The 27,700-nt window shown below is 40.9% G+C and overlaps 2 protein-coding genes across 2 annotated transcripts; both read left to right on the top strand.

Annotated features, from left to right (window-relative positions):
• Positions 1–348: 348 nt before the first annotated feature.
• LOC124254197 (WSC domain-containing protein 2-like) lies at positions 349–10,891 on the top strand. Its single transcript, XM_046688084.1, has 5 exons — positions 349–379; positions 3,836–3,963; positions 4,763–4,898; positions 5,417–5,586; positions 10,733–10,891. The coding sequence occupies exons 2-5, from the start codon at positions 3,907–3,909 to the stop codon at positions 10,889–10,891; spliced, it is 522 nt and encodes a 173-aa protein (XP_046544040.1). The 5' UTR covers positions 349–379; positions 3,836–3,906.
• A 19-nt stretch (positions 10,892–10,910) lies between these two features.
• LOC124254196 lies at positions 10,911–13,537 on the top strand. Its single transcript, XM_046688083.1, has 4 exons — positions 10,911–10,947; positions 11,151–11,349; positions 12,029–12,925; positions 13,041–13,537. The coding sequence occupies exons 1-4, from the start codon at positions 10,911–10,913 to the stop codon at positions 13,486–13,488; spliced, it is 1,581 nt and encodes a 526-aa protein (XP_046544039.1). The 3' UTR covers positions 13,489–13,537.
• The last annotated feature ends 14,163 nt before the right edge of the window (positions 13,538–27,700 follow it).

Genomic DNA, 27,700 nt, shown 5'->3' with positions numbered 1-27,700 from the left:
CTTACAAACTCGCTGACATGAATACTAAATGCCTTTTTGGAAGTGGTCAGATGTAAAATATATTGTGTTATATTTGATCATACAGTTTCTTAGGAAAGTACAGATTCGAGTACATTATTTTGAAATAATAAAAATTGTTGCATTTATAAATGCTTCCACATAAGGACCTCAGAATGCAGTATGCCAAAACCAATCCTCATTTTCCAAGGTACTATTTCAGTCATATCTCTCCTGACCCTGAATTGTAAAGGCCAAAGTCGTGATAACCTATATGCAAGTGTTTCAAAACTGTTACAAAGTTCCACAATGGACAACCATGGCATGGAGGTGATATATTCACTGGTAATGATCACCCTGTTTCTACCATATTCTTCTCCAGGTATTTCACTTTCCAATCAATTAATTATTCTGAATATATATCATTGCCCATTACATTTTGACACAGATATGTTTATTGATTTTGAGTTAAGGGTTTTTTTTATGGAACAAACTTTATGGATAACAACTTGTTTTATTCGTGAGTGCAACGTTTCGATACCGATTCTTGTACCGTTGTCATCCAAGTTAAGCTTTCTGGGTGGTAATTCTACTCATTCAATTTAACGTTTATGTCCTCATTGTAATATTTTTGTGTAGATGATTTCCAATTATTGCACCACGTCACTCCTCACATCTACACTATAGCAGGCAGTTGGCTGGGCTTGTGATTAATTGTTTGTGCTACCTAAAAATATTGCACAAAGACATGCCAGAGGTACAGATAAGCTGCGTATCTGCGTAAATTAGGCAAATAATTATTTCAAAACTCAATTCCTATTAAGTCATTGCGTACAAGTACGCTTGAATTATTTGTAAATACTCAATAAATGTGATCTTAAATACGTACACACAAAAATAGATAAAATAACTGAGGTATATTGAGAGGTTCTATTTTAGCACATGAACTTGGCAACTTGCAGTCTTTCTTCTCGTTTCTCATATTAGAGATCAAACATAAACATCAAACATGTAAACCAACATTTGACACTTTATTATATTTTAACAGTAAATGGAAAATGGCAAAATACCCAATTGATTTTGAGTGAGGTGGGTACAATTTATTTGGTTACTCGAAGAAAAATTAGGATACCGAATTGAGATGAACACAAGCGATTACATAACCCAATGACCCAAAAAGTTATCTGTAGCTCTTTAATCATGCCTTGTGTGACATGACGGTGGAGGAGGATTCGCTCACCTTTTCGCGAACACCTCGTTTCACCACCAGCTGATAGTGAAGCATACCACTCAAGACATACAACTTCTGGCAGGGATGTGCAGTGATTATGAACAGTGTTTTGCCTCATCCATTGTCGTTGTTGGGTTCCACGTTTCCACTAGACAATGGCTTATCAGAATGACTTAGTGTAATTGCGTAGATCGATGCTAATGATATCGATACATGTTCACCGTTGACACAATCAAAAGCGAAGTTAACAATGATAATTGTGTTTGTTCTTCATTTTCAACTATTAAATGAAAGTGCTTTTACAAATGTCACTATCGGGATCTTCGGTGGTCAGATTGTAGCTGGCTGCCGCTTGACCACCGGACTTTGAACTTGGATCGACGCTACAGGCGCTGTCAGATCATAAGTTTGCTGACGGCAGCGTTGTTTACTCGCGCTATAACGAAGCGGGTTGCCTAACACTGACATTGTAAATACTCGGATGACGTCTTGTATTTAAGAATAAAGTTGTCTTTAATAAGATAGTGTCAGTTTTTACAACTGCACATGTGATAATAGAGATAACAACGGACTTTTATTATCATTCAGTTGGTCTTCATAGGCCAAGTTTTTGTAAGCGTCGGAAAACCCATAACACGATTATACAATACGCATGCCACACTGAACTTTGGACTTAGAACTGTGAATTTACATGCTCTCCCTATTAAGACCAACTGAATGATACTTAACCTAATGCTGACATACTCGAATATCATTTGATGCTGGAATGCTACACTTTGCAAGTCACCAGTGTGACTGCTGGACATGTTCCTGTTCTCTCTTGAAGTTCGTGTTTTGAATTCTAGAAATTTCATGATCATTCACGTTGGTATTTCTGAAAGAACGACGACTGGTTTTTGGGGCATTGCTCGGAATTAAAGTTGAACATGATAAACACACATCAAATATGAACTTACCGCTATATATTCGAGGAAAACAGTACTACGGCGGCCAAGCTCGAGATCGCGTTGCGTCGTCTGCTCAAATAGAAGAGCGCAAAACAAAGCGCCCTCTACGAGAAGCTACAATTTTAGAGTAGCGTCCCTTGAATGAAATTTCCGATGCTACCCGGCGTTGTAACGACGTTTGGCCAAAGATCGATGCATTAATGCACAGCGAGCTTTTACATTATCACAGCTTTGTATGTACGAGTTTATCAAGGTGCGTCTCAAAGATACTTCATAGTGTTAAAACAACTTCATGTATTAATAACAGAAACAGGTTATTAATGAAACGAACTCCTACGCATTTTACCAGGAAAAAATAAAAAATAAAATAAAATAAAATAAAATAAAATAAAATAAAATAAAAATAAAATAAAATAAAATAAAATAAAATAAAATAAAATAAAATAAAATAAAATAAATGCAAACAAATAATACAATAACAAACAACAAAAGTCAGTTATTTAATCAGCAAGGGTGTAAGTATATTACATATTACTTGTGATTATACATGTTTCTGTTTGTTGGTTAACGCCGCACTCAGCAATATTCCAGCTATGCAATAATGAGTCTGTACAATGGTAACATAGAATGGTCCTGTCACCTACCCTTGTGTCAATGTTTAAGGCATTTTCTGTGTAATACGATAATACTTCGGTTTATCCGAGGTTCGACACACAAAATATGAATAAAGGAAGAATACGTAGGGACTAAGCTCATACTTCGAGAAAATCGTGTGTTTGACTGCAAGTTCCCCAAGCCATCCGTCATATTCAGTCCCTGCCTGGACAAAAGAATATCCCCGTCAAAAGTTGAGTGAAATATTAGCAATAACGCAAAGAGCCTGAATGATCATATACCATTCATATCAAACCATGTCTTGGACGCTTGAAGGTCGGAATTGGTCCTCAGTTTGTCATAACAGCGACTTACGAGATTTCGAGATGTCATCACATTCAACTTACAGAGATCGATGCTCATGATATCAATCACTGGGTTTTCTGGACCAGACTTTATTATTTAGCAGCCGTCATATGAATGGATTATTGCTGAGTGCGACGTTGACAAACAAACAAACCCTTGCTTGTCGTAACAGGCGACTTACGAGATAATTCATGTCATCATACGAAACACACAAACAGAGCTACAGATAACTTTTGGGGCCATTGGGTTATGTACCCGCTTGTGTTCATCTCAATTCGGTATCCTAATTTTTCCTTGAGTAACCAAATACATTGTACCCACCTCGATCAAAACTCAATTGGGCATTTTGCCATTTCCCATTTACTGTTAAAATATAATAAAGTTTAAACGTTGGTTTACATGTCTGTTATATATATTTGATCTCTAATATGAGAAACGAGAAGAAAGACTGCAAGTTGCCAAGTTCATGTGCTAAAATAGAACCTCTCAATATACCTCAGTTATTTTATCTATTTTTGTGTGTACGCATTTAAGATCACATTTATGGAGTATTTACAAAAAATTCAAGCGTACTTGTACGCAATGACTTAATAGGAATTGAGTTTTGAAATAACTATTTGCCTAATTTACGCAGATACGCAGCTTAAATGTACCTCTGAAACAATATACTGTCAACACCCACCACGCTTTCCTTCCACAGCCTATGTGGGATGCTACAAAGATCTGGAGAATCACCGTGTTTTTCCTCACGAGAAACCGTCTTCCACTGATATGAACGTTGAGATGTGTATTAAGGAATGCTCTGGAAATCGATATGCTGGCGTTGAGGTGAGTAAAGTAATGTGCACCATGATTATTAAAGAAATAGTATCAAAATAAATTATATACATATGTGTGGCATTTGTGAAAACACCAGAAAGATTACACGGTGACCATTTAAAGACAAAGTGAGTAAGTGAGTTAAGTTTTACGCCGCACTCAGCAATATGCCAGCTATATGGCGGCGGTGTGTAAATAATCGAGTCTGGACCAGACAATCCAGTGATCAGCAGCATGAGCATCGATCTGCGCAATTGGGAACCAATGACATGTGTCAACCAAGTCAGCGAGCCTGACCACCCGATCCCGTTATTCGCCTCTTACGACAAGCATGGGTTACTAACGATCACTATTCTAACTCGGACCTTCACGGGTTAAAGACAAAGAGTGAATACAAAACATCTCGCAGTTTTTCGGGTTTTTTTTGTCTTTGAAGATGTAATACAGCTATCGATGTGTTTGGTTCTACACCAATGTATGGATGGGCATTTCTTCTACAAGAATGGCAACGAGTATTGGAGTGGAGCTACGGTATATTTGGTTCCACCAGGGATTCGAAGTAGAATCTGAGAAAGGACAATCCCAAATATAAGATATGTTCCATCGGACCACTTTGCAAAAGGCATTGTGTATCCATGAATACATGGGTATTACTAATTTTCAGTGGTCCATTCATTAGACTTTGAGTGCTGTCATCGCCGCTGTGTACTGACTACTAAGCATTGTGTATCCTTGAATATATATTGCCCTTAAGACCACTTGAAATCTAGCCCTGAGGTTTCACACTGACGCTGTGTACTTCTACTAGAATGGTGACGAGTGTTGGTGCGGGGCATCAGTGGGCGATGACACGAAGGTGGCGGAGGACCACTGCAGGATGCAATGTTCGGGCGACCATGGTCAGATATGCGGCGATGCCTGGTATATATCGGTGTATACAACAGGTACAATTTATCTGTTCGATTTAATGCCTCATGAAAGTATACTCATGCCAATAATGGTTGTCACCCCCTTCAATCTTTTTTATTGGAGAGGGTGTGTGGGGTTGGGGTGGGGAGGGGGGTGACAACCATTATTGGCATGAGTATATTTAGAAAAAACCATTTATTTTAAGAAGATGAAACCATAGCCTATATATGCCAACACTTTAAAAGCACCATTCAATAGATTTTATTGAAATTTCTTTAATAAGCATTGTTTTTTAAATAATATGCACAGACGATACGTTGGTTTATTATTATAAAAGTGCAATCAAAGGTTAGTTACGTATTGTATGAGGGGCGGTAGGGTAGCCTTGTGTTCCTGTGGTTAAAGCATTCTCGTCACGCCGAATACCATGGCATTGTTTGCCTGATCAGCATTATTATAAAAAAAACTTCATTTCAGCTTCAGATTTCTCAATTGCTTTAATAGGATCAGCATTATTATTAGAAAAAAGTTCACAGTTCAACTGTCATTTCAGCTTCAGATTTCTCCAATGTTGTAACCAAAGGCTACATATCTTCTGCCAGTGGTCTTCACATGGTATCGGGTCTGGCTGCAAGCAGGGCACATCCTGGCTACCTCTATGTCATCAATGACAATGCCGGGGCAGACAAGATCTACATGGTTCATGATGACACAGCTAAAGTAGCAGGTACGTACAAGGAGTTGTCAGTATACTGCAAGCAGGGCACATCCTGGCTACCTCTATGTCATCAATGACAATGTCGGGGCAGACAAGATCTACATGGTTCATGATGACACAGCTAAAGTAGCAGGTTAGTACAAGGAGTTGTGTGTATACTGCAAGCAGGGCACATCCTGGCTACCTCTATGTCATCAATGACAATGCCGGGGCAGACAAGATCTACATGGTTCATGATGACACAGCTAAAGTAGCAGGTACGTACAAGGAGTTGTGTGTATACTGCAAGCAGGGCACATCCTGGCTACCTCTATGTCATCAATGATAATGCCGGGGCAGACAAGATCTACATGGTTCATGATGACACAGCTAAAGTAGCAGGTACGTACAAGGAGTTGTCAGTATACTGCAAGCAGGGCACATCCTGGCTACCTCTATGCCATCAATGACAATGCTGGGGCAGACAAGATCTACATGGTTCATGATGACACAGCTAAAGTAGCAGGTACGTACAAGGAGTTGTGTGTATACTGCAAGCAGGGCACATCCTGGCTACCTCTATGTCATCAATGACAATGCCGGGTCAGACAAGATCTACATGGTTCATGATGACACAGCTAAAGTAGCAGGTACGTACAAGGAGTTGTCAGTATACTGCAAGCAGGGCACATCCTGGCTACCTCTATGTCATCAATGACAATGCCGGGGCAGACAAGATCTACATGGTTCATGATGACACAGCTAAAGTAGCAGGTACGTACAAGGAGTTGTCAGTATACTGCAAGCAGGGCACATCCTGGCTACCTCTATGTCATCAATGACAATGCCGGGACAGACAAGATCTACATGGTTCATGATGACACAGCTAAAGTAGCAGGTACGTACAAGGAGTTGTCAGTATACTGCAAGCAGGGCACATCCTGGCTACCTCTATGCCATCAATGACAATGCCGGGGCAGACAAGATCTACATGGTTCATGATGACACAGCTAAAGTAGCAGGTACGTACAAGGAGTTGTCAGTATACTGCAAGCAGGGCACATCCTGGCTACCTCTATGCCATCAATGACAATGCTGGGGCAGACAAGATCTACATGGTTCATGATGACACAGCTAAAGTAGCAGGTTAGTACAAGGAGTTGTCAGTATACTGCAAGCAGGGCACATCCTGGCTACCTCTATGCCATCAATGACAATGCTGGGGCAGACAAGATCTACATGGTTCATGATGACACAGCTAAAGTAGCAGGTACGTACAAGGAGTTGTCAGTATACTGCAAGCAGGGCACATCCTGCCTACCTCTATGTCATCAATGGCAATGCTGGGGCAGACAAGATCTACATGGTTCATGATGACACAGCTAAAGTAGCAGGTACGTACAAGGAGTTGTCAGTATACTGCAAGCAGGGCACATCCTGGCTACCTCTATGTCATCAATGACAATGCCGGGACAGACAAGATCTACATGGTTCATGATGACACAGCTAAAGTAGCAGGTACGTACAAGGAGTTGTGTGTATACTGCAAGCAGGGCACATCCTGGCTACCTCTATGTCATCAATGACAATGCCGGGGCAGACAAGATCTACATGGTTCATGATGACACAGCTAAAGTAGCAGGTACGTACAAGGAGTTGTGTGTATACTGCAAGCAGGGCACACCCTGGCTACCTCTATGCTATCAATGACAATGCCGGGGCAGACAAGATCTACATGGTTCATGATGACACAGCTAAAGTAGCAGGTACGTACAAGGAGTTGTCAGTATACTGCAAGCAGGGCACATCCTGGCTACCTCTATGTCATCAATGACAATGCCGGGACAGACAAGATCTACATGGTTCATGATGACACAGCTAAAGTAGCAGGTACGTACAAGGAGTTGTCAGTATACTGCAAGCAGGGCACATCCTGGCTACCTCTATGTCATCAATGACAATGCCGGGGCAGACAAGATCTACATGGTTCATGATGACACAGCTAAAGTAGCAGGTACGTACAAGGAGTTGTGTGTATACTGCAAGCAGGGCACATCCTGGCTACCTCTATGCCATCAATGACAATGCCGGGGCAGACAAGATCTACATGGTTCATGATGACACAGCTAAAGTAGCAGGTACGTTCAAGGAGTTGTGTGTATACTGCAAGCAGGGCACATCCTGGCTACCTCTATGCTATCAATGACAATGCCGGGGCAGACAAGATCTACATGGTTCATGATGACACAGCTAAAGTAGCAGGTACGTACAAGGAGTTGTCAGTATACTGCAAGCAGGGCACATCCTGGCTACCTCTATGTCATCAATGACAATGCCGGGGCAGACAAGATCTACATGGTTCATGATGACACAGCTAAAGTAGCAGGTACGTGCAAGGAGTTGTGTGTATACTGCAAGCAGGGCACATCCTGGCTACCTCTATGTCATCAATGACAATGCCGGGGTAGACAAGATCTACATGGTTCATGATGACACAGCTAAAGTAGCAGGTACGTACAAGGAGTTGTCAGTATACTGCAAGCAGGGCACATCCTGGCTACCTCTATGTCATCAATGACAATGCTGGGGCAGACAAGATCTACATGGTTCATGATGACACAGCTAAAGTAGCAGGTACGTACAAGGAGTTGTGTGTATACTGCAAGCAGGGCACATCCTGGCTACCTCTATGTCATCAATGACAATGCCGGGGCAGACAAGATCTACATGGTTCATGATGACACAGCTAAAGTAGCAGGTACGTACAAGGAGTTGTGTGTATACTGCAAGCAGGGCACATCCTGCCTACCTCTATGTCATCAATGACAATGTCGGGGCAGACAAGATCTACATGGTTCATGATGACACAGCTAAAGTAGCAGGTACGTACAAGGAGTTGTCAGTATACTGCAAGCAGGGCACACCCTGGCTACCTCTATGCCATCAATGACAATGCTGGGGCAGACAAGAACTACATGGTTCATGATGACACAGCTAAAGTAGCAGGTACGTACAAGGAGTTGTCAGTATACTGCAAGCAGGGCACATCCTGGCTACCTCTATGTCATCAATGACAATGCCGGGGCAGACAAGATCTACATGGTTCATGATGACACAGCTAAAGTAGCAGGTACGTACAAGGAGTTGTGTGTATACTGCAAGCAGGGCACATCCTGGCTACCTCTATGTCATCAATGACAATGCCGGGGCAGACAAGATCTACATGGTTCATGATGACACAGCTAAAGTAGCAGGTACGTACAAGGAGTTGTCAGTATACTGCAAGCAGGGCACATCCTGCCTACCTCTATGCCATCAATGACAATGCCGGGACAGACAAGATCTACATGGTTCATGATGACACAGCTAAAGTAGCAGGTACGTACAAGGAGTTGTCAGTATACTGCAAGCAGGGCACATCCTGGCTACCTCTATGTCATCAATGACAATGCCGGGGCAGACAAGATCTACATGGTTCATGATGACACAGCTAAAGTAGCAGGTACGTACAAGGAGTTGTGTGTATACTGCAAGCAGGGCACATCCTGGCTACCTCTATGTCATCAATGACAATGCCGGGGCAGACAAGATCTACATGGTTCATGATGACACAGCTAAAGTAGCAGGTACGTACAAGGAGTTGTCAGTATACTGCAAGCAGGGCACATCCTGGCTACCTCTATGTCATCAAATGACAATGCCGGGGCAGACAAGATCTACATGGTTCATGATGACACAGCTAAAGTAGCAGGTACGTACAAGGAGTTGTCAGTATACTGCAAGCAGGGCACATCCTGGCTACCTCTATGTCATCAATGACAATGCCGGGGCAGACAAGATCTACATGGTTCATGATGACACAGCTAAAGTAGCAGGTACGTACAAGGAGTTGTCAGTATACTGCAAGCAGGGCACATCCTGGCTACCTCTATGTCATCAATGACAATGCCGGGGCAGACAAGATCTACATGGTTCATGATGACACAGCTAAAGTAGCAGGTACGTACAAGGAGTTGTCAGTATACTGCAAGCAGGGCACATCCTGGCTACCTCTATGTCATCAATGACAATGCCGGGGCAGACAAGATCTACATGGTTCATGATGACACAGCTAAAGTAGCAGGTACGTACAAGGAGTTGTCAGTATACTGCAAGCAGGGCACATCCTGGCTACCTCTATGCCATCAATGACAATGCCGGGACAGACAAGATCTACATGGTTCATGATGACACAGCTAAAGTAGCAGGTACGTACAAGGAGTTGTCAGTATACTGCAAGCAGGGCACATCCTGGCTACCTCTATGTCATCAATGACAATGCCGGGTCAGACAAGATCTACATGGTTCATGATGACACAGCTAAAGTAGCAGGTACGTACAAGGAGTTGTGTGTATACTGCAAGCAGGGCACATCCTGGCTACCTCTATGCCATCAATGACAATGCCGGGGCAGACAAGATCTGCATGGTTCATGATGACACAGCTAAAGTAGCAGGTACGTACAAGGAGTTGTCAGTATACTGCAAGCAGGGCACATCCTGGCTACCTCTATGTCATCAATGACAATGCCGGGGCAGACAAGATCTACATGGTTCATGATGACACAGCTAAAGTAGCAGGTACGTACAAGGAGTTGTCAGTATACTGCAAGCAGGGCACATCCTGGCTACCTCTATGTCATCAATGACAATGCCAGGGCAGACAAGATCTACATGGTTCATGATGACACAGCTAAAGTAGCAGGTACGTACAAGGAGTTGTCAGTATACTGTCAGTGTTTCCCCTTTCCTGGTGAATATACATATCAGTGTTTGGAAAAATGTAACTCGCTGGACAGATACTTGTTATACTGGCGTTCATGAAAGCTAATTTAGTGTGAGTTTCCTAGTGTATTTGTTGTCCACATGATCCAAAATCTGTGGCTGCAAATAGAAAATAGACAACAAAGAGATGAAGAAGAAGGCAGGCCATAGAAGAAGAAGACGGACTGTGCTTGCAACTGCTCCTCACTCAGTTACACCATTTCCAGATACTTATTAGAGATTCTATATTCAGTGGCGTGTAAACATACAAGTCAAAGATGGAGAATTAAGGCTGTAGAAGAAGAAGACGACAGTGGAAGAAGACGGACTGTGCTTGCAACTGCTCCTCACTCAGTTACACCATTTCCAGATACTTATTAGAGATTCTATATTCAGTGACGTGGAAACATACAAGTCAAAGATGGAGAATTCAGGCTGTAGAAGAAGAAGAAGAAGAAGAAGAAGAAGACAGACTATAGAAGAAGAAGAGGACAGTGGAAGAAGACAGGCTATGGGAGAAAAGGACTGACTCTGGAAGAAGACTGGTTATGGGAGAAGAAGACAAGCTGCAGAAGAAGACGAGCTGTAGAAGAATACAGACTTATATAGAATAAAGACGGAAACACGAAGAAGGAGCCATGTTATAGTAGAACAAAGGCTATAAGAGAAAAAGAAAGAAAAGCAAAACAAATCACAAACTAATTGTGCTGACGGTCGGCGTGAGTAATAACAGACAAAGAAAAGGTAAGTTTCCATTGTGATAAATGCCTTCTTTCCTTGTAATCCAGGTGTGCTTACCGTCCAGCACAGTCATGAGTTCGACTGGGAGGACATTGCTGTGGGTGACTGTCCACGTGGTTCTGGCACATGTATCTTCGTGGCAGATACGGGATCCCAGCATCACAACCAGGCCACGGTGTACGCTATCAAGGAGCCTTCAGCAACACACACCCAGAATGTTCAAGTCGCAGCTACCTATGGTTACAAGTACGTGCTTGCTGTATATCAACTAGAATGGGATAAACTCTTTTCTTTTGTATATCCCGACCATATAGAAGAGTTACATGTTGACTGTTAACAGTACAATTGGATTGCTAATTGGTAACTACTTAGAATTTGGTTGAAAATTACTGTTGGGCAAAATAAATCACACACCTGTCCATGAAGGTACATGTACCATTTTCATAGAATTAAACCTCAAGGTCATTGTTAAGCCATCATGAAATTACTGGGTTATAGAAATACACATTGTATGGCAGAGATTTCTTCTGGATGTCGAAAAGAGTTTTCACTTATATTGATATCACCTCTGTTTTTTTAAGATTATTTAATAGAAATAATGCACAAAGCGTTGCTTTTGATTTTTAATCATAAACGTTGGCTCCCTCTGAACCAATCAAACTAACCATGACAAAGCCTGCTTCAATCTGCTCATCAGGTCGAATAACCACGTATTGTTTTCATCCATGCCACAGGGTTTAGTTCGTTATAACCAAAGTTCGTTACACCCATTTCGACTAAACCATGCAACAAGTAACCAGGATAAAACTGGTCATTACAACCGTCAGTTCGTTATAACCGTCAGTTCGTTATGAACGTAGGATACTGTAGTTCGTGGGTGGAAGAGGATGAGGTTTGACTGACGGAACTTGTGGTTGTGTTGTAGGTGGAGTGAGGGTTCGTCTGAGGCAATGGTGGTAGATTCATCAGGAGATGTGTACATGTTCTCAGAAAACAGTGGAAAACCTGCTCACATGGCAAAACTCCCCTCACAGAACTGGAACAATGGGAAGGTCAATACCATTTACTCAACGCTGACTCTTCCATTCACGTCGTCCAATTCTGGTCCACTTGCAGCAGACATCTCCCCAAGTGGCACAGACCTGCTGATAAAGACGCTGAATCACATCTATTACTGGAGCATGCCTGATAAGTCGGTCACTAATGCCCTTCGACATTCTGGCATTGGCGTGCCTGATGTGTATGAAAATCGTGGAGAGTCTGTAGCCTGGAAATGGAATGGTTCTGGGTATTACACAGTTGCTCAAGACTCCCACCAGGCGCTTCACTTTTACCAGCGCAAGGCACCCATTCCATCTACTCAACCACGTCACACCACACCAAAGCCAACTCATCACACAACACCAACTAAGCCAACATCTCCTCACTCGGTTACACCGTTTCCAGATACTGGTTACTACAATGAGTTCGTGGAGATTGGTCACGTCGATTCCTCAAAGGGTCTGCAGATGACGTCAGGTCTGGCAGCCAGCCGCAAGCATCCAGGGTACCTGTACGCCATCAATGACAACAGCCACTCAACCAGTATATACATTGTGGACGAATGGACAGCTTCCGTGGTTGCTACACTGCATGTGATGTCCGCATCAGCTTCTGATTGGGAGGACATTGCAGTAGGCCCTTGTCCTGGGTATGAGACATGTATTTACATCGCAGACACTGGATCTGGCGGTCACCCAGCCAAGAACACCGTGTACAAGATCAAGGAACCCAAACAGATAAAGACACAGAATGTTCACCTAGAAAAATCTTTGCATTTCACGTGAGTATTACGATTTTTTTGTATAGACAGATCAAAGTGTCTTCCTTGGATATTTAATGACTACATTCGTCATACTTTATTGACTAACATTAAGTGTGCTCATTGTTCGTTTCAGTTGGAGTAAAGGATCGTCAGAGGCACTGATGGTGGACAAAAATGGTGATGTCTACATTTTGTCTGAAGCCACAGGATCAGGAAGCAAACTGGCAAAACTGCCCAGCAATGGATGGGGCCAGAGCCATCCAGTGACCTTATCTCATTTACTGACCTTGCCTCTTCACACAAGCACACTGGGTCCCGTTGCTGCCGACATCTCACCTAATGGGCAAGACCTGTTGATCAAGACGGTGAACCACGTGTACCATTGGCACATGCCTGACGGGGATGTGGAGAAGGCTCTTCAGCATCCAGGGGAGCAGGTGGCATATCATTCTGAAGGTCGAGGGGAAGCTGTTGCTTGGAACACAGATGGGAACGGGTACTTCACGTTTGGGCAAACAGGAAATGACATCCTGTACCTCTTCCGCCATCGAGCTGATCCAGTTTGCAACTGGTGTCACTGAAACAACCCGACCTTTCACAAGTCGACACTGAGATGGAAACGAAATCTCATGATTAAAGATGTGCCCAGATCCCTTTCTAAATAGTATTTCTTCTTCAGAATGCGTTCCCTCTCAGAGAGAACTTGAGCAGTGGGGTAGCTTAGTGGTTAAAGCTCTTCCTGCCGAAAAGGGCCGGATGCGATTCTCCACGTTGTTACATTGTGTGAAGCGCATGTCGGATGTCTTCCGCCGTGATATTGCTGGAATGGTACTAAAAGCGGCGTAAGACTCAAGTCATACTCAAAGAGCACTTTCAAAATTGGAAAGGTTCTGTGAAAGCTTGAAAGTGTTGAAAGTGTTGAATATGGACTGGTGAGCTCTCCGCATGTTGAATTGGTGAGTTCTCAGCGTGTAGGATTGGTGAGCTGTCCGCGTGTATAGTATATGTAAATAGTACAAATTTCGCTTATCATTACAGCAATCAGTTCACGTAATCAACACGCAATGACTGTAAATTTATTGCATAACAGACATAAGAAAATATATACAAATGTTACATATACATGTGAAGACTAATAACATATTTAAAAGACTCTTTATAAAACAAAATATCTAATTTAATATTTTAATTTCATATGTATTCATGGGAATTATATAGCTGCTACGTGTATCATCACTAGACACTTGGTACAGGTAGATACTCAACTGACAAGGCTGACATCTGATATATATTTTCTGCACACGTGTAAATACAAATTAAACCGGAACTGGTTAATCAGGCGTATACATCCGGTGTCATAGAAGAATGTGAGTGAGTGAGTTAAGATTTCAAATAACATGGGCAATATTTCAGCCATATCGTGACTAAATCAAACCATAGATTTATAGTCACTGAAAGTAAATTTAAAAAGCAGTCAACGATGGACAGTAAAGCAACTAGATTATCACAGATATATATTTAACTCGTAATAAATCTAAAATATTTTAACTATAAATGACAATACAATATAAAAACAGGCTTTACATTGCCAACAACTGAAGGTAGATCACCATACTAGGGACCATGGGGACTTAAAGTACATTTGCTTCCTGCATGGATCCAAGCTGGGCTTACACCATCAGATGGTAGCAATTTTTGACAATCTAGCAATAAATTTAAAACAACAACCTATATATACTGCAGTTGAAAATAGTAGTACGTTTAAATTTACTATAATTGTTTTAGGACTTACGGACCCTCTCAGGAGGACAACAGTTTGACAGAACTTTAACCCCCTTCGAGGTGACAGCCACTAACAAAATCAGTTGTTGATTTACACTACTAATCAGAAAACATTGATCTGTGTACACGTCACAACTCTATTTCTTTTAAAAAGTCTATGATTAAATGATAATTAACATTAGTTAAAAGGTCTTGCAAAGTTTCTGCTTCTTGCATGGTTCCCAAGCAGGATTGAGCGCTCTGACATATTATATGGAGTGATACATTTATTGGAGTGTATATCAAATAAACCTAACATGAGTATACCACTCAAAACTAAAATACGTAACCATTCACTCAATATACATATAATCTTCATTACCTGAATTTACCCGTTTACCTACATGGACAGTCAGGTATAGAAACATTATCAACACCATTTGCAGCAGTAGTACAGTTGCCATAACATAGTGTAACATTTGTACAGAAATGTTGGCCATTAGTTGCCCAGTCAAAAGAGACATTACAGAATACCCTGCCATATCCCCAATGGATGATATACCATACAGTATAGGCCTGTGCCTATTGACCTCAAGGACCCAGGTGTTAAGTGCCGAGATCACGGGTGAAGTGACGCCAGCCAAAATACTTGTCCCAATCCACAACCATATCGTGTCCAGTTCCGATACGTATACAAGCATGGCAGACACCATGATACCTACAGCGGCGCATGCATTAACCAGAACAGTTTGTTCAACAGCAAGGCTACTGAGGGTTCCAAACAAACGACCGAACATAACACAGACGTATAACGATAAGGACATATTTGTCAATTGTCTCGTATCTGCATGTAATTTGCAATGTATTCCAAATGTTGGCAAGAAATGACCATATACGAAAATCATAGGCCCACAGATTACAGTATACATTGTGAAAATGATTAAAAATATGCCATCAATTAAACTGATTGCAATCACAGGCATCTCCTTTGGTTGATTCACGTATGTGTCATCTTGAAATACCCGTTGTGTGAGTAAATAAGCTGAAAACAAAACCACTCCAAGAAGTGCCATAATCAAAAACCCATACATGAGATCGGAATTGAAACGGTAACATATGCGGTCTCTTAATTGTGTAGTAATGTTCTGTGCTGTACATGTCATATTGCCATGATGAAAGGCTGCATCAGTTCTGTTCTGTGCTGTACATGTCATATTGCCATGATAAAAGGCTGCATCAGTTCTGTTCTGTGCTATAAATGTCATATTGCCATGATGAAAGGCTGGATCAGTTCTGTTCTGTGCCATAAATGTCATATTGCCATGATGAAAGGCTTGCCTAGTGTACCTTTGTGCAACACTGTCAGATAGAAATGGGGAAATGATCAACGGCCCTGTAACGGATCCTGCTGACGTAGCTAAGTTGATGATGTGAATGGTTGCAGCATGCTGCTTACTCAGTTCCCCGGAGAGGATCATCCTTGCTGTAAAATATAAAGATTATAACTGAAAGAATATTTGTCTTCGGTTCCACATTATAATGTTTTTTTTGTAGCAAAGTTGGGATTTTAATGAAATATTTCCACAATGATTGGGTTTATGTGGATACTTTAGGAATAACCATAAGTCTTCAATATGGGCAGTGAAGGAATAAATCAAATAACAGACTTGAACTGACTCCAACGTTCAGGGCTGCACAAATACAAACATTCGTCCTGTTTCAACACTGCCATTTTACATCACAATAATTTAAACACCACAGAATTCTTCGAATAATTCTTTGCCCCCAGTGCAAACATGACAATATTGAATGTGATTGGTAAAATATAATCAATATTGTTTATGAGTGTTGAATATATGAAAATGTTATTCATATTAACTTCCGCCTGAAGTACTGATTACCTCGCTCAAAAAAGTTAAATATGCAAGGGAATGTCATCACGTACAACGTCACTCAACGTTGCAGATGGGGTTATTCGCGTAAGAACGTATTAAATTAACACTTATAACAATCACGACTTCATTGCTGACCTGAACACTTCAACAAACTACCATTCTATATGCTCTGGAGTGAGTTTAGTTTTACGCCGCACTCAGCAATATTCCTGCTATATGGCGGAATATATGCTTTGGAAGGCATAATATTGTAAACTGTGTATTGCATGTCTTATCAATTTGCACAGTTACATAATGAAACCGCTGTTTTCACGAGATAACATATTGCCTGCAGAACATGCATGTACATGTGTGGGTTAACATTAGCCTTACCGTGCACTGACGCTCCATGAGCCAATCCAACTGCGCCCGATAATCCAAGTGCCATCCAAAATGAGGGTAGTACAGGAACGACGGCCAAGAGACAGCTTGCCATTGTCATAGTAGCTGCTGCTACTCCGTAGATGTCGACACGACCTGGAATTTTCAAGAACAGTAGTGCCCCGATGACCCTACCTGCTGTAATGGCAGGCTGGAACAGACTGACCTTCTGTAGTGTCACATTGAAGATACATTGTAGATCTCGCAGTGCAGGTCCCATGCAACTGTCAACCATGCCCTGTGGAGATACACAACATCAGGTATGGAAACTTTACAACTAGACAGAAATAATGGAATGGTTAATTATGTGTGGCATATTGACAGTAATCTGCGATTGTATGTACAAAATGTATAACGTTTAAGGTGCAGTTCAGACTAAAAGGTAAAATAGAGTTGAGAGAAAAAGAAATAATTCATCATAGCGTTATATACTTACGTGCTGAATAAGACAACACATCATTATATACTTACATCCAACACTGCTATCAAACACAGAAACCCTATCCGAACATATAGCTTTGTGGAGGTTTTCATATTGTGGATGCTCGAGGCAATGGAGGCCGTTTCATCGTAGGTTTGCAGCTAACATCTGGCGTTTGTCTGTGTTTATATTTACAACGCATTCGGCCTACTAGAACTAAAGTGTAGTCCAAAAAAGCATAATTAAACGCAACTGTTGATTTAGACTTGTTATTCTAGATGAGGATTTAAAAATACGAAACTACATTAGTGGAACACGTGTCCCAACTTGATTTTCATATGTCTCTCAATGCTAGGCCACTAGATCACTAGTGAATAGAAAACAAATGGTTTGAACAGGAACGTCGCTGGTTCCATCCCCAGCTGTCCTACCAAATTACATTGAAAGTTCGTGCGTGTTGTTACCCTGACTGTTCTTACACGTGAGAAAAATAATGGATCAAGCATTTTATTACTTCTGACATAATCTACACTGCGAGACATCAGAGACACCAGTTACATACAGAGTCGTCCCTGTGACGGAAGAGATACAACATGGCATCGTGTCCTTGACCGAAAGTAAAATACCCGTCTCCTTCAGTGTTCCAAGCAACAGTTTCTCCATGATTGTCAGGATGGTATGTAACCTCTTCACCCGGGTGTTGGACAGCCTTCCAGACATCACCGTCAGGCATATGCCAATGGAAGATGTGATTCACCGTCTTGACTAATAGATCCTGACCGTTGGGTGATATGTCTGCAGCCACAGGCCCAGGGCTGTTTGTATGTAGCGGCAAAGTAAACAGAGATGATAGGGTCACAGTTTGGTTTCGACTCCATCCACTGCTGTACAGCTTGGCTAGTTTGCTGCCTGTACCTACTGACTCGGATATAATATAGACATCGCCGTTTTGGGCCACTGCCAACGCCTTTGATGAAGTTTCGCTCCAGCTGAAGAGAACGAACATATCAATTGTCAAGTAAAAACAACCCCAAACTGGCTTAATTCCACACAGCATCTATCGTCTACCGTCAGTGCTAAATAATACATAGTCTAATGCTATCCTCAGAAACATATTCCATTTGGTGAAAAGGGCCATGCAATACAGCCAATATACATTATTGCTTGAAACTTGCCATCTTGTAACGGAAGCTCCTGTGATATGGATGTAGTTTATAAATTATATGGCCGTAATTTAACATGGACGTCTTGAGTGTTAGTATTAAAAGCGAGTTTGGTGTTAATGTTAGGATTGAAGTGTAATTACGGACAATATCAAATCAGGAGTTTTCCAAACATGAATGTATCATAACAAATGTTGTGGTATACTGAAGATTGTCATCTTACATGAAATGCTGACTTGATTCAACGTTAACGTTCTGGGTGGTTATACTGGTGGGTTCCTTGAGCATATGCACGACATTCCTCACAGCATGATTTGTATCGCCGGTATCTGCAATGTAAATACATGTCCCCAACCCGGGGCAAGGTCCTACTGCAATGTCCTCTCAGTCTCTTACAGACACGTCCTTGACGTGAAGAGTAGCAACCACTGAGGCTGTCCATTCGTCCACAATATATATACTGGCTGAATGGCTATTGATGGCGTACAGGTACCCGTGATGTCTCCGACTAGCAGCCAGGCCTGACGTCATGAGCAGACCTTGTGAGGAATCGATGGGTCCGATTTCTAGAAACTCGTTGTAATAATTAGAAACTGGAACTTGAGTACTTGCATGAGTAGATGTTTGAGGAATGGTAATTTTTGTTGACAAAGGTGTTGTAGATTTAGGGGTTGTGTAGCTTGAATGTTTTCGTTTATAGAAATGAAGCGCCTGTTGGGAGTCTTGAGCAACTGTGTAATACCCAGAAACATCCCATTTCCAGGCTACAGACTCCCCGTGATATTCATACACAGACGGCACACCAACACCAGGGTGTTCAAGGGCATTAGTGACCGACCTATCAGGCATGTGCCAGTAGTAGATATGATGGAGAGTCTTTATCAGCATGTCTGTGCCCCCGGGGGAGATGTCTGCTGCAACTGGACCTGCATTGGGAGACGTGAAGGGTAGGGTCTGTGTTGAAAGGACATCGACGGTGTTTCCAGTATTCCAGCCTTGTGCAGGAAGTTTTGCCACGGAGGCAGGGTGCCCTTCGTTTTCTAAGAACACAAACACATCTCCAGAAGAGTCCACCATCAATGCCTCAGATTTATTTCCATTATTCCTGAAACAAATAGGAAAGTTTAGAATAAAACGAATCGGCAATATTGCAGTGCTTTACTGAAAGGGTGAAGAGACAAGTGGGGAGATACTAAATCTGTATGTATCAAGGATTTGGTTTATTCGTTTTACATAGCCATGACATCACTAGGTCACGCTGTAACTATTGTGTTCATTCACAACAAATCAGGTTTACAAGGTAAGTATATAAAGCTTAAAGAAGCTCGTAACACAGATGATATTCATTGTGCAGTCGATGTTAGTTGGGCATAGGTCTCCTACTGACATTATTCACATGTAATCCATTTGCCAGTTACAGCTACCCACAGATCCACGCGTCTATTATTGATATAATGTAAATTGTTAAGTGTGACACAAATGAATTAAGTTTAGAATACCTCGGCCGATTTCCAGAGTAAGGTCGGGTCAACAATTTTCACGAAAACTGATGTTAGACCCGGAAGATGTAACAGGGGTGACTGATATTCAAGAGACTTATATTACTAGAACTGTATTTACGAGTACAGTTTCCATGTCCAAAACTGCTTTGCTTTGAGCTTCAAAACAGTTTTGTTAAATTCTAACGCTAGATGAATATTAGAGGTGTAAAAAGAGGTATTTAAACAATGTATATAATGTCAAACAGTGTGTGACGTCATTGGTAGCAATACGGCCATTCAGCCTGCCGAGCCAGTGCGCTATAGGGTTTATTCACCTCTTCCATTAATACATGTTTACAATCTAACAATCACTGCACAACAATGTGTTTCAATGTTACACACACAGACCGATAACTTGTCAGTGAGTACCAAATTCCTCAGACAAGATATAATATACTCATGCCAATAATGGTTGTCACCCCCTTCAATTTTTTTAATTGGAGAGGGTGTGTGGGAATGGGGTGTGGGGTGGGGTTGGGGTGGGGAGGGGCGTGACAACCATTATTGGCATGCGTATATAGACATACATTCTTCACATTCAAGAATATGTACATGTTTTCTGAATAATTAATAGTATGGGTCTTTGTGTTTTGGGCATCTGTTGGGTACGAACATAACATGTTTGGTTGAAGCTCAGTCATTGCATCAACCACAGATTTGTGGAAGCTCAGGTACTCTAATCAGCCACTGGTTTGTTCAGACTTAGTCATTCTATCAACCACTGATTTGTGGAAGCTCAGGTACACTAATCAACCACTGGTTTGTTCAGGCTTAGTCATTCTATCAACCACTGATTTGTGGAAGCTCAGGTACTCTAATCAACCACTGGTTTGTTCAGACTTAGTCATTCTATCAACCACTGATTTGTGGAAGCTCAGGTACTCTAATCAACCACTGGTTTGTTCAGGCTTAGATATTCTATCAACCACTGATTTGTGGAAGCTCAGGTACTCTAATCAATCACTGGTTTGTTCAGACTTAGTCATTCTATCAACCACTGATTTGTGGAAGCTCAGGTACACTAATCAATCACTGGTTTGTTCAGACTTAGTCATTCTATCAACCACTGATTTGTGGAAGCTCAGGTACACTAATCAACCGCTGGTTTGTTCAGACTTAGTCATTCTATCAACCACTGATTTGTGGAAGCTCAGGTACACTAATCAATCACTGGTTTGTTCAGACTTAGTCATTCTATCAACCACTGAGTGGTAGAGTCAATTTCTTTCATTTATGACTGTTGTCGAGCTTCTGCTGCAGAAACACTGCACATACACAGCAGAATGTCTTGGAGAGAGCAGCAACTGTATTTTGCCCCACATAAAAGTGTAAATATGATTTGACTTGCCGAAACTTGGCAGCAAAAATGTAACATCTGTACTGCTTGTTCCTTCGTCAGTTTTACAGGGTGTCCAAGAACACCTGGTGTCCCAGTACACCACAGTAATTTAACAAGTGTGTTGCATCAAACTTACACTGCAGGTTGGTCTTTTGCAGCAGAGGAGTATATTCCAGTAATTCAATAAGGTTGTGCTGTCATATTTCTGGAATATTGCTTATTGACAGAAAGACAGACAGGCAGTCAGACACTGACAGACAGACAGACAGACATACAGACAGACAGAGAAACAGATGGATGTCAGGTTCACTATTAATTCTTGTTGCTGTCTGTTGTGTATCATCAATGGTCAAAGGGGAGACAATTTCAAAACTTTGGTGGAAGAGTTTGCTCCCTTGATGAGCTGTCAGTGAGCAATTCTCAGAGTTCTGGTATAGAATATTTAAAGGCCAGGTGAGTGTCCTGCCAAGACAGCGGCCTTGCCAGATCATTGTTGATTGGCATATAGTATTAACAATCGGTGCGATATTAGATATAGATGTGCCTTTTTCATATAAAATGTTTTTTACAACTTCATATACTGCTGGATGTTTCTATGTCAACCACAGAAAAAGTAATAGACTTTGCTTCTTTTATCACAGGAAACAGTTGTTTGTTTCATAATGTTTCTGTTTCGATTTCTGTTTAATTTCAGAACAGAACCTTGAAGAGACATTGTAATTGCAGGGATCACCTACAGGATGTTGAGGCTGAATAGAAGACATGGGGTGTTGCTGCTACTGCAATATGTCACATGTATGACTAACATTACATGTGGATGGGGATTCTGCTTCGGCAAACTGCACGTACAGTTTTTATTTTCATATGATCTCTCAGTGTGGTCCTATAAGTTTTTAAAATGACCCATGCATTTTCACTGAAGGGGATTATTGTACACACTTGTCCAATTTCTTGGCAGAACACAGCAAGGGTAGAGTTAGATCACAGGGTGCAGTCTTTCACTCACTGAATCAATCACTTGATTGTCTGGTGCAGCCTTGACTGTAAAAGTTCTGAACTAGAATATACCCAGGGTAAGGGTTACGTTTAGGTACGCTGTCAGGTACATCCCAGCAAGGGTAGAGTTAGATCACAGGATGCAGTCTTTCACTCTCTATGTGATTCACTTGATTATCTGTTTCCGATTTGATTATAAAAGTTCTGGAAAACTGGAATATTTATGACTGCAAACAACCAAACGTTAATAATTTTAAGTGAAGCTTAAAATCAGATTCATCTGCCTGTCTGACTTGATAATATGCAGAAAAGATGGAGCGCTCAAAATACTGACAGTTCAACCACTATTCAATTCCCTTAAAGCTTTTGATTTCATACAGATTAGAAAAACATCATTTGTTTGTATGTCTGCATGATTGTTTGTTTTCTGCACCCAGCAATATTTCCAGCTGTATGATGATAGTAAGTAACTAAAATGAGTGTGGACCAGACAATTCAGTGATTGAAATAATGCGGTAATCAAAACAATTGGGATATAATGCCAGGCATTAAGCACAGACACAAACCTGATCATTCACTGTTGTGCGTTCATTCTTATAACCAACACGTGAGAATCACAAATAATCAAAAGAGAGAATCACAACACTGGCATGGAAGAGGTGTATTGAATGTGCATTTTCTTGACATTGACAAGTGGTCAAGTTGACTCTGGGAGTCACCAGATATATCCCAGCATGGGTAGATTTATACAGACTATCTTTAGAGGTTTTGTGAAATTACAAGACAATCATTTTCTGTAAATGGTCACAGCAGTGTGGATGGTCTACGTGGGGTCGATGGTCACAACAGGGTGAATGGTGTACATAGTGTAAATGGTCACAACAGGGTGGATGGTCTACATGGGGTAAATGGTCACAACAGTGTGGATGGTCTACGTGGGGTCGATGGTCACAACAGGGTGAATGGTGTACATAGTGTAAATGGTCACAACAGGGTGGATGGTCCACATGGGGTAAATGGTCACAACAGTGTGGATGGTCTACATGGGGTGGGTGGTCTACATAAGGCACCCCTTCAGTATCTTAAAAGTTAAGGAACCAGGGTAAGGGTTAGGGCTGCGCAATATAACTGGTATTTACGGGTTCAGACATATGAAAACGATACGTATTGCGATACGATGATCGAAAACTGGTATTTTGACTTGCATTCGGAAATCTTCATAACACTCGGAAATCTTCGGATATTTCCTTGTTTCATTTGTGCCAAATATTATTTACATTTTTATTTTGTCATTATTAAAAGTTTTTATTAAAGCGTAATAAAGCATAGTGAATTTGTTGTGTTCATGGTTTATAAATCAAGCATTGACTCGATTATAAGTAGTTTTTTGTTTAAAAAACCTCTTGCAATATATTGCAATACAAATGAATATATGCTTTCGCATCGCAATATGAAAATTCATGCAATACCCACCCCAAGTAAGGGTGTGGCACCTGTATAGAATCTGAGGGTTGATGTACCAGGGTAAGGGTGTGGCACCTGTATAGAATCTGAGGGTTGATGTACCAAGGTAAGGGTGTGGCACTTGTATAGAATCTGAGGGTTGATGTACCAAGGTAAGGGTGTGGCACCTGTATAGAATCTGAGGGTTGATGTACCAAGGTAAATGCATGGCACTTGCATAATATCTAAGGGTTAAGGGTTAACCAAAGTTAGGGTACCAGGGTATGTGTGTGGCACCCCTTTAGTAGCCGAGGTGTATTGAACCTGAGTAAATGTGTTGCGACCTAGTGTAGGTATTTTGAATCTATAGTGAAAATTACTGTTTACTAATTTAAAAAATAAACATTTTACGGGTTCAGATTTGTATTGGCTGTTAGTGTTAGTGGTGTCCAAGTCAGTTAAAGGCATGAGCAGCACAGATGTGCCTCCATTAAGTTCACACTGTCAGATTACATATAATATGTTCATTATTTCTACCTTCACTGTAAACATTAACATGACAGACATCGACACACCAGCCTGACTGACATGGTGTATGTTTGACATTCATATGTTGTCCTGCGAGAGAAATATATCGAATCTGTGGTATGGGTAGAGTTCTCAACAACGGAAATAATGTTCGTAAGCAGATATTGATGGAATTTAGTTCAGAAATAAAAACATTAAAATATTTGTTTGCTGGCGTTTATGGGCAATTAACGTTAATCCCTTGAGCTGGGACAATAAGGTAGTAGACATAATACCATGACTTTGTGACAGGTGCCAAACTTTAGACTGGAAATATTCAACTCACACATCATGCCCCAGTTTACTTGAAGAATGTGGCTTTAAACACGTATTACCCCAGTGTATGTACTCCTTAAATCTCACGGATTACACTGGCATACTCACGCAGTTGTTCGACTAACCAGCAGTGATAGGCTCTGTTTTATTTGTAAACAAAAACTTGGGAAAATATCGCATCACTGAAATTACTGTGGAACACGAGTTTTGTATCAAAAGTCCTTGTTTACACATTGCCTATTGCAAAAACAAAGATAATATATGCTACCATGTCCGAAATGTGAAAAGAGGTGCCAAACTTGATTTCACCTCACTGTGGCCTCCTCGCCCGTTCTCAAGTATGGCGCTGGTCACCTGACTTGGTAGATAGAACGTTCAACGTAATATAACTCTTTTTCAGTGTCTAGCTCCTTGAAACAAACACCCCGTGTCTATATTAATACGTGAAAATTAGGAGAAAAATTATGGCAGTTCTTCAACTCCAAAATGTATAACACACACAGACACACTGGGCAGAAAACGTCGTCTAAAATGTACCAGTTTTCTGGCAGAAGTCATCTGAAATGTGGTCACAAAAAGTGACGCTCTTACCGGTTGCTGAACCAAGGTTCAAGTACAAAGGCCATGACGTCATCATCGCCTGTTATGACGTCACGGGGTTCTAGTCGTCCGAGGGCTCCTTTTGATTATTCTGGCGCAGTGATGAGGCCGTGCCAAAGTCTAAGTTGTAAGTTTGGTTTCAAATAGCGTCCCAAATATAGCTATTTGTTTATAACTCAGCATATCTATTTAAATCAGTGATTGTATCAAACCTCCTCACTTTCTGAAATACTCCCACTAATGTAAAAAGGTCCCAGATAACATAACATTTTCCAAACATTTTCATAAGATTACGTAATAGCATTTTTAAAGTATTTATGAAAACCTTTCGTAGCATTTTAGATATGTTTCACTGTTTGAAATGTTATTGAACTGTTATGAAAACATTACTGAAGTTCTTATTATATTTTGTCATGTTTTAACACAAACGTTGTTGACACGTACCAAATCGTACAAATAAGGTGTGAATGTCTCGCAACTACTGACATTTCTGAATATTATGTAATGGTTTTTTTTGAAATTTTCGAAATTTTAATCTCGCTCTTACATCACTAATTTCATGAAGAAAAACCTCTCCAGAAAGAGAGAGCGAGATATTTTTTTATCCAGAAAACAAGTTTGATCATTGTTAAACTTACAGTTCTTAGCAATTAATGACTGTATTGTATGGAGGCCTATATAACTGTGAGGGGAAAAAAGAGATCGCCCAGTTTTCTATATATATATATATATTATATATAGTTTAATTGCATATTTGGGGGTGGTTTCACGCTACATTTGTAGGCTTATACATGCCCAAAGATTATTTTCTGTATAATGTGCTGCAGGGTTTATCAGACAGTCAGTCAGTCTGTCAGTAACTGATTTTACGCCGCTTTTAGCAATATTCCAGCAGGAGAACACCACAAATGGGGATTCGAACCTGGGTCTTCGGCCTGACGAACGAAAGCTTTAACCACTAGGCTACCCCACGGTCCGCCCGCAATGGTTTAGGCGCAATAAGACAAGCTGTGAATGACGCCCGTCTTGTATTCCTGATTGAGAGCACCACTCCCTAACCCTTAGACCCCACCAGCAACCCTCACTTTAGTTTAAACATATTTTTTTCACAAAGCAAGAATATTTACAATAACAAATGTCATAAAATGCAACTATCAGAAATAGACACGGTGGGAGATTGACAGTTAAGGGGAAATAATAATAGTAATGATAATACAAAAGGAACAGAGACGGAAATGGCGTGCACTTTTTGGTTTGCTTACATGGAGATGTACATGTTTAATATAACTTTTCATTAGTGTGGTCTGCATTGACGTTTTATGAAAAGAATAGATAACGTACTCACAAAATTACTACCGCAAACATCTTGAAAGGTTTTAAACATGATTATTCTATTGCTGATTGTATAATAAACACTATAAGAAATAACGAGCATTTTAGCATGGGTTCCACCTGCACAGGGTGGATATGTAATAACGTTACTGTGTACTGGTCGTAACTTAATCTACTAATAGTATGTAGTGTATTGAGATGTGTAACACAGTAAAAACAGTACAGTTGACCCGATTTAAATTTTGATAATGAAATACAATTTCTTACTTCTGAAGATAATTAATTTTATTCCACAGATCGTACATGTAAAAAACGACTGATGTCACATTTACCAAATAGTTTATCTTTGTATGTAATTGAAGAACTCTCGAGTAGATAAGACTGACTAATCGAATAAAATTCGGAAACATAAATCTAAAGATTTTAATTATTTGTAATTTATTTGCAAGAAAGAGACCCCAACTAAATTTCAACATTGAAACATTGTTACTGACGTACCAGATAATATTAGTGAGGCAATTTATAACAGCGCCCCCACCACAGACTTGCATATTTACAATGGTGGACATTATAACCTTTGATAACCTGTCTGTGAAGCTGTTGAAGGTTAATAGTCATATGACTTATCCCACCGGGTACCCATATTCTGCCAACATCCATATAAACATTGGCACCCAGTATGCGGCACGTGGGCATTGGCATCTACAATACCAGTTTACAGGTAGACCGAAAGGGGGCTCACAACCTGATTACCTGTCTCGTACGCCTCCAGACTTCATTAGCCATTACAATATCACCGAGATTTCAAAACATTCCCGGCGCCACCTTACTATTCCATAGTGTATATTCTGTAAAGTAGACAAGAATATTTTACTTTTTCAAAAATATAGGTCTCTAAGAGAATAGATATAGCCCCCAAAACAGCCCCGAGCAGTCTAGACTTGCCAAATTATTGCACACTTGGGTTGGATTCCTTATTCTGTTGTATCTGGAGGACACACCACCCTAACCTCTGCGGCAATTGACGGTAGCAAAATTC

This window comes from Haliotis rubra, unplaced genomic scaffold, assembly GCF_003918875.1.
Source record: "Haliotis rubra isolate DU_JTF1 unplaced genomic scaffold, ASM391887v1 Scf568, whole genome shotgun sequence".
NCBI classification, from domain to species: domain Eukaryota; kingdom Metazoa; phylum Mollusca; class Gastropoda; order Lepetellida; family Haliotidae; genus Haliotis; species Haliotis rubra.
This window is presented reverse-complemented; position numbering and strand designations above follow the sequence as displayed.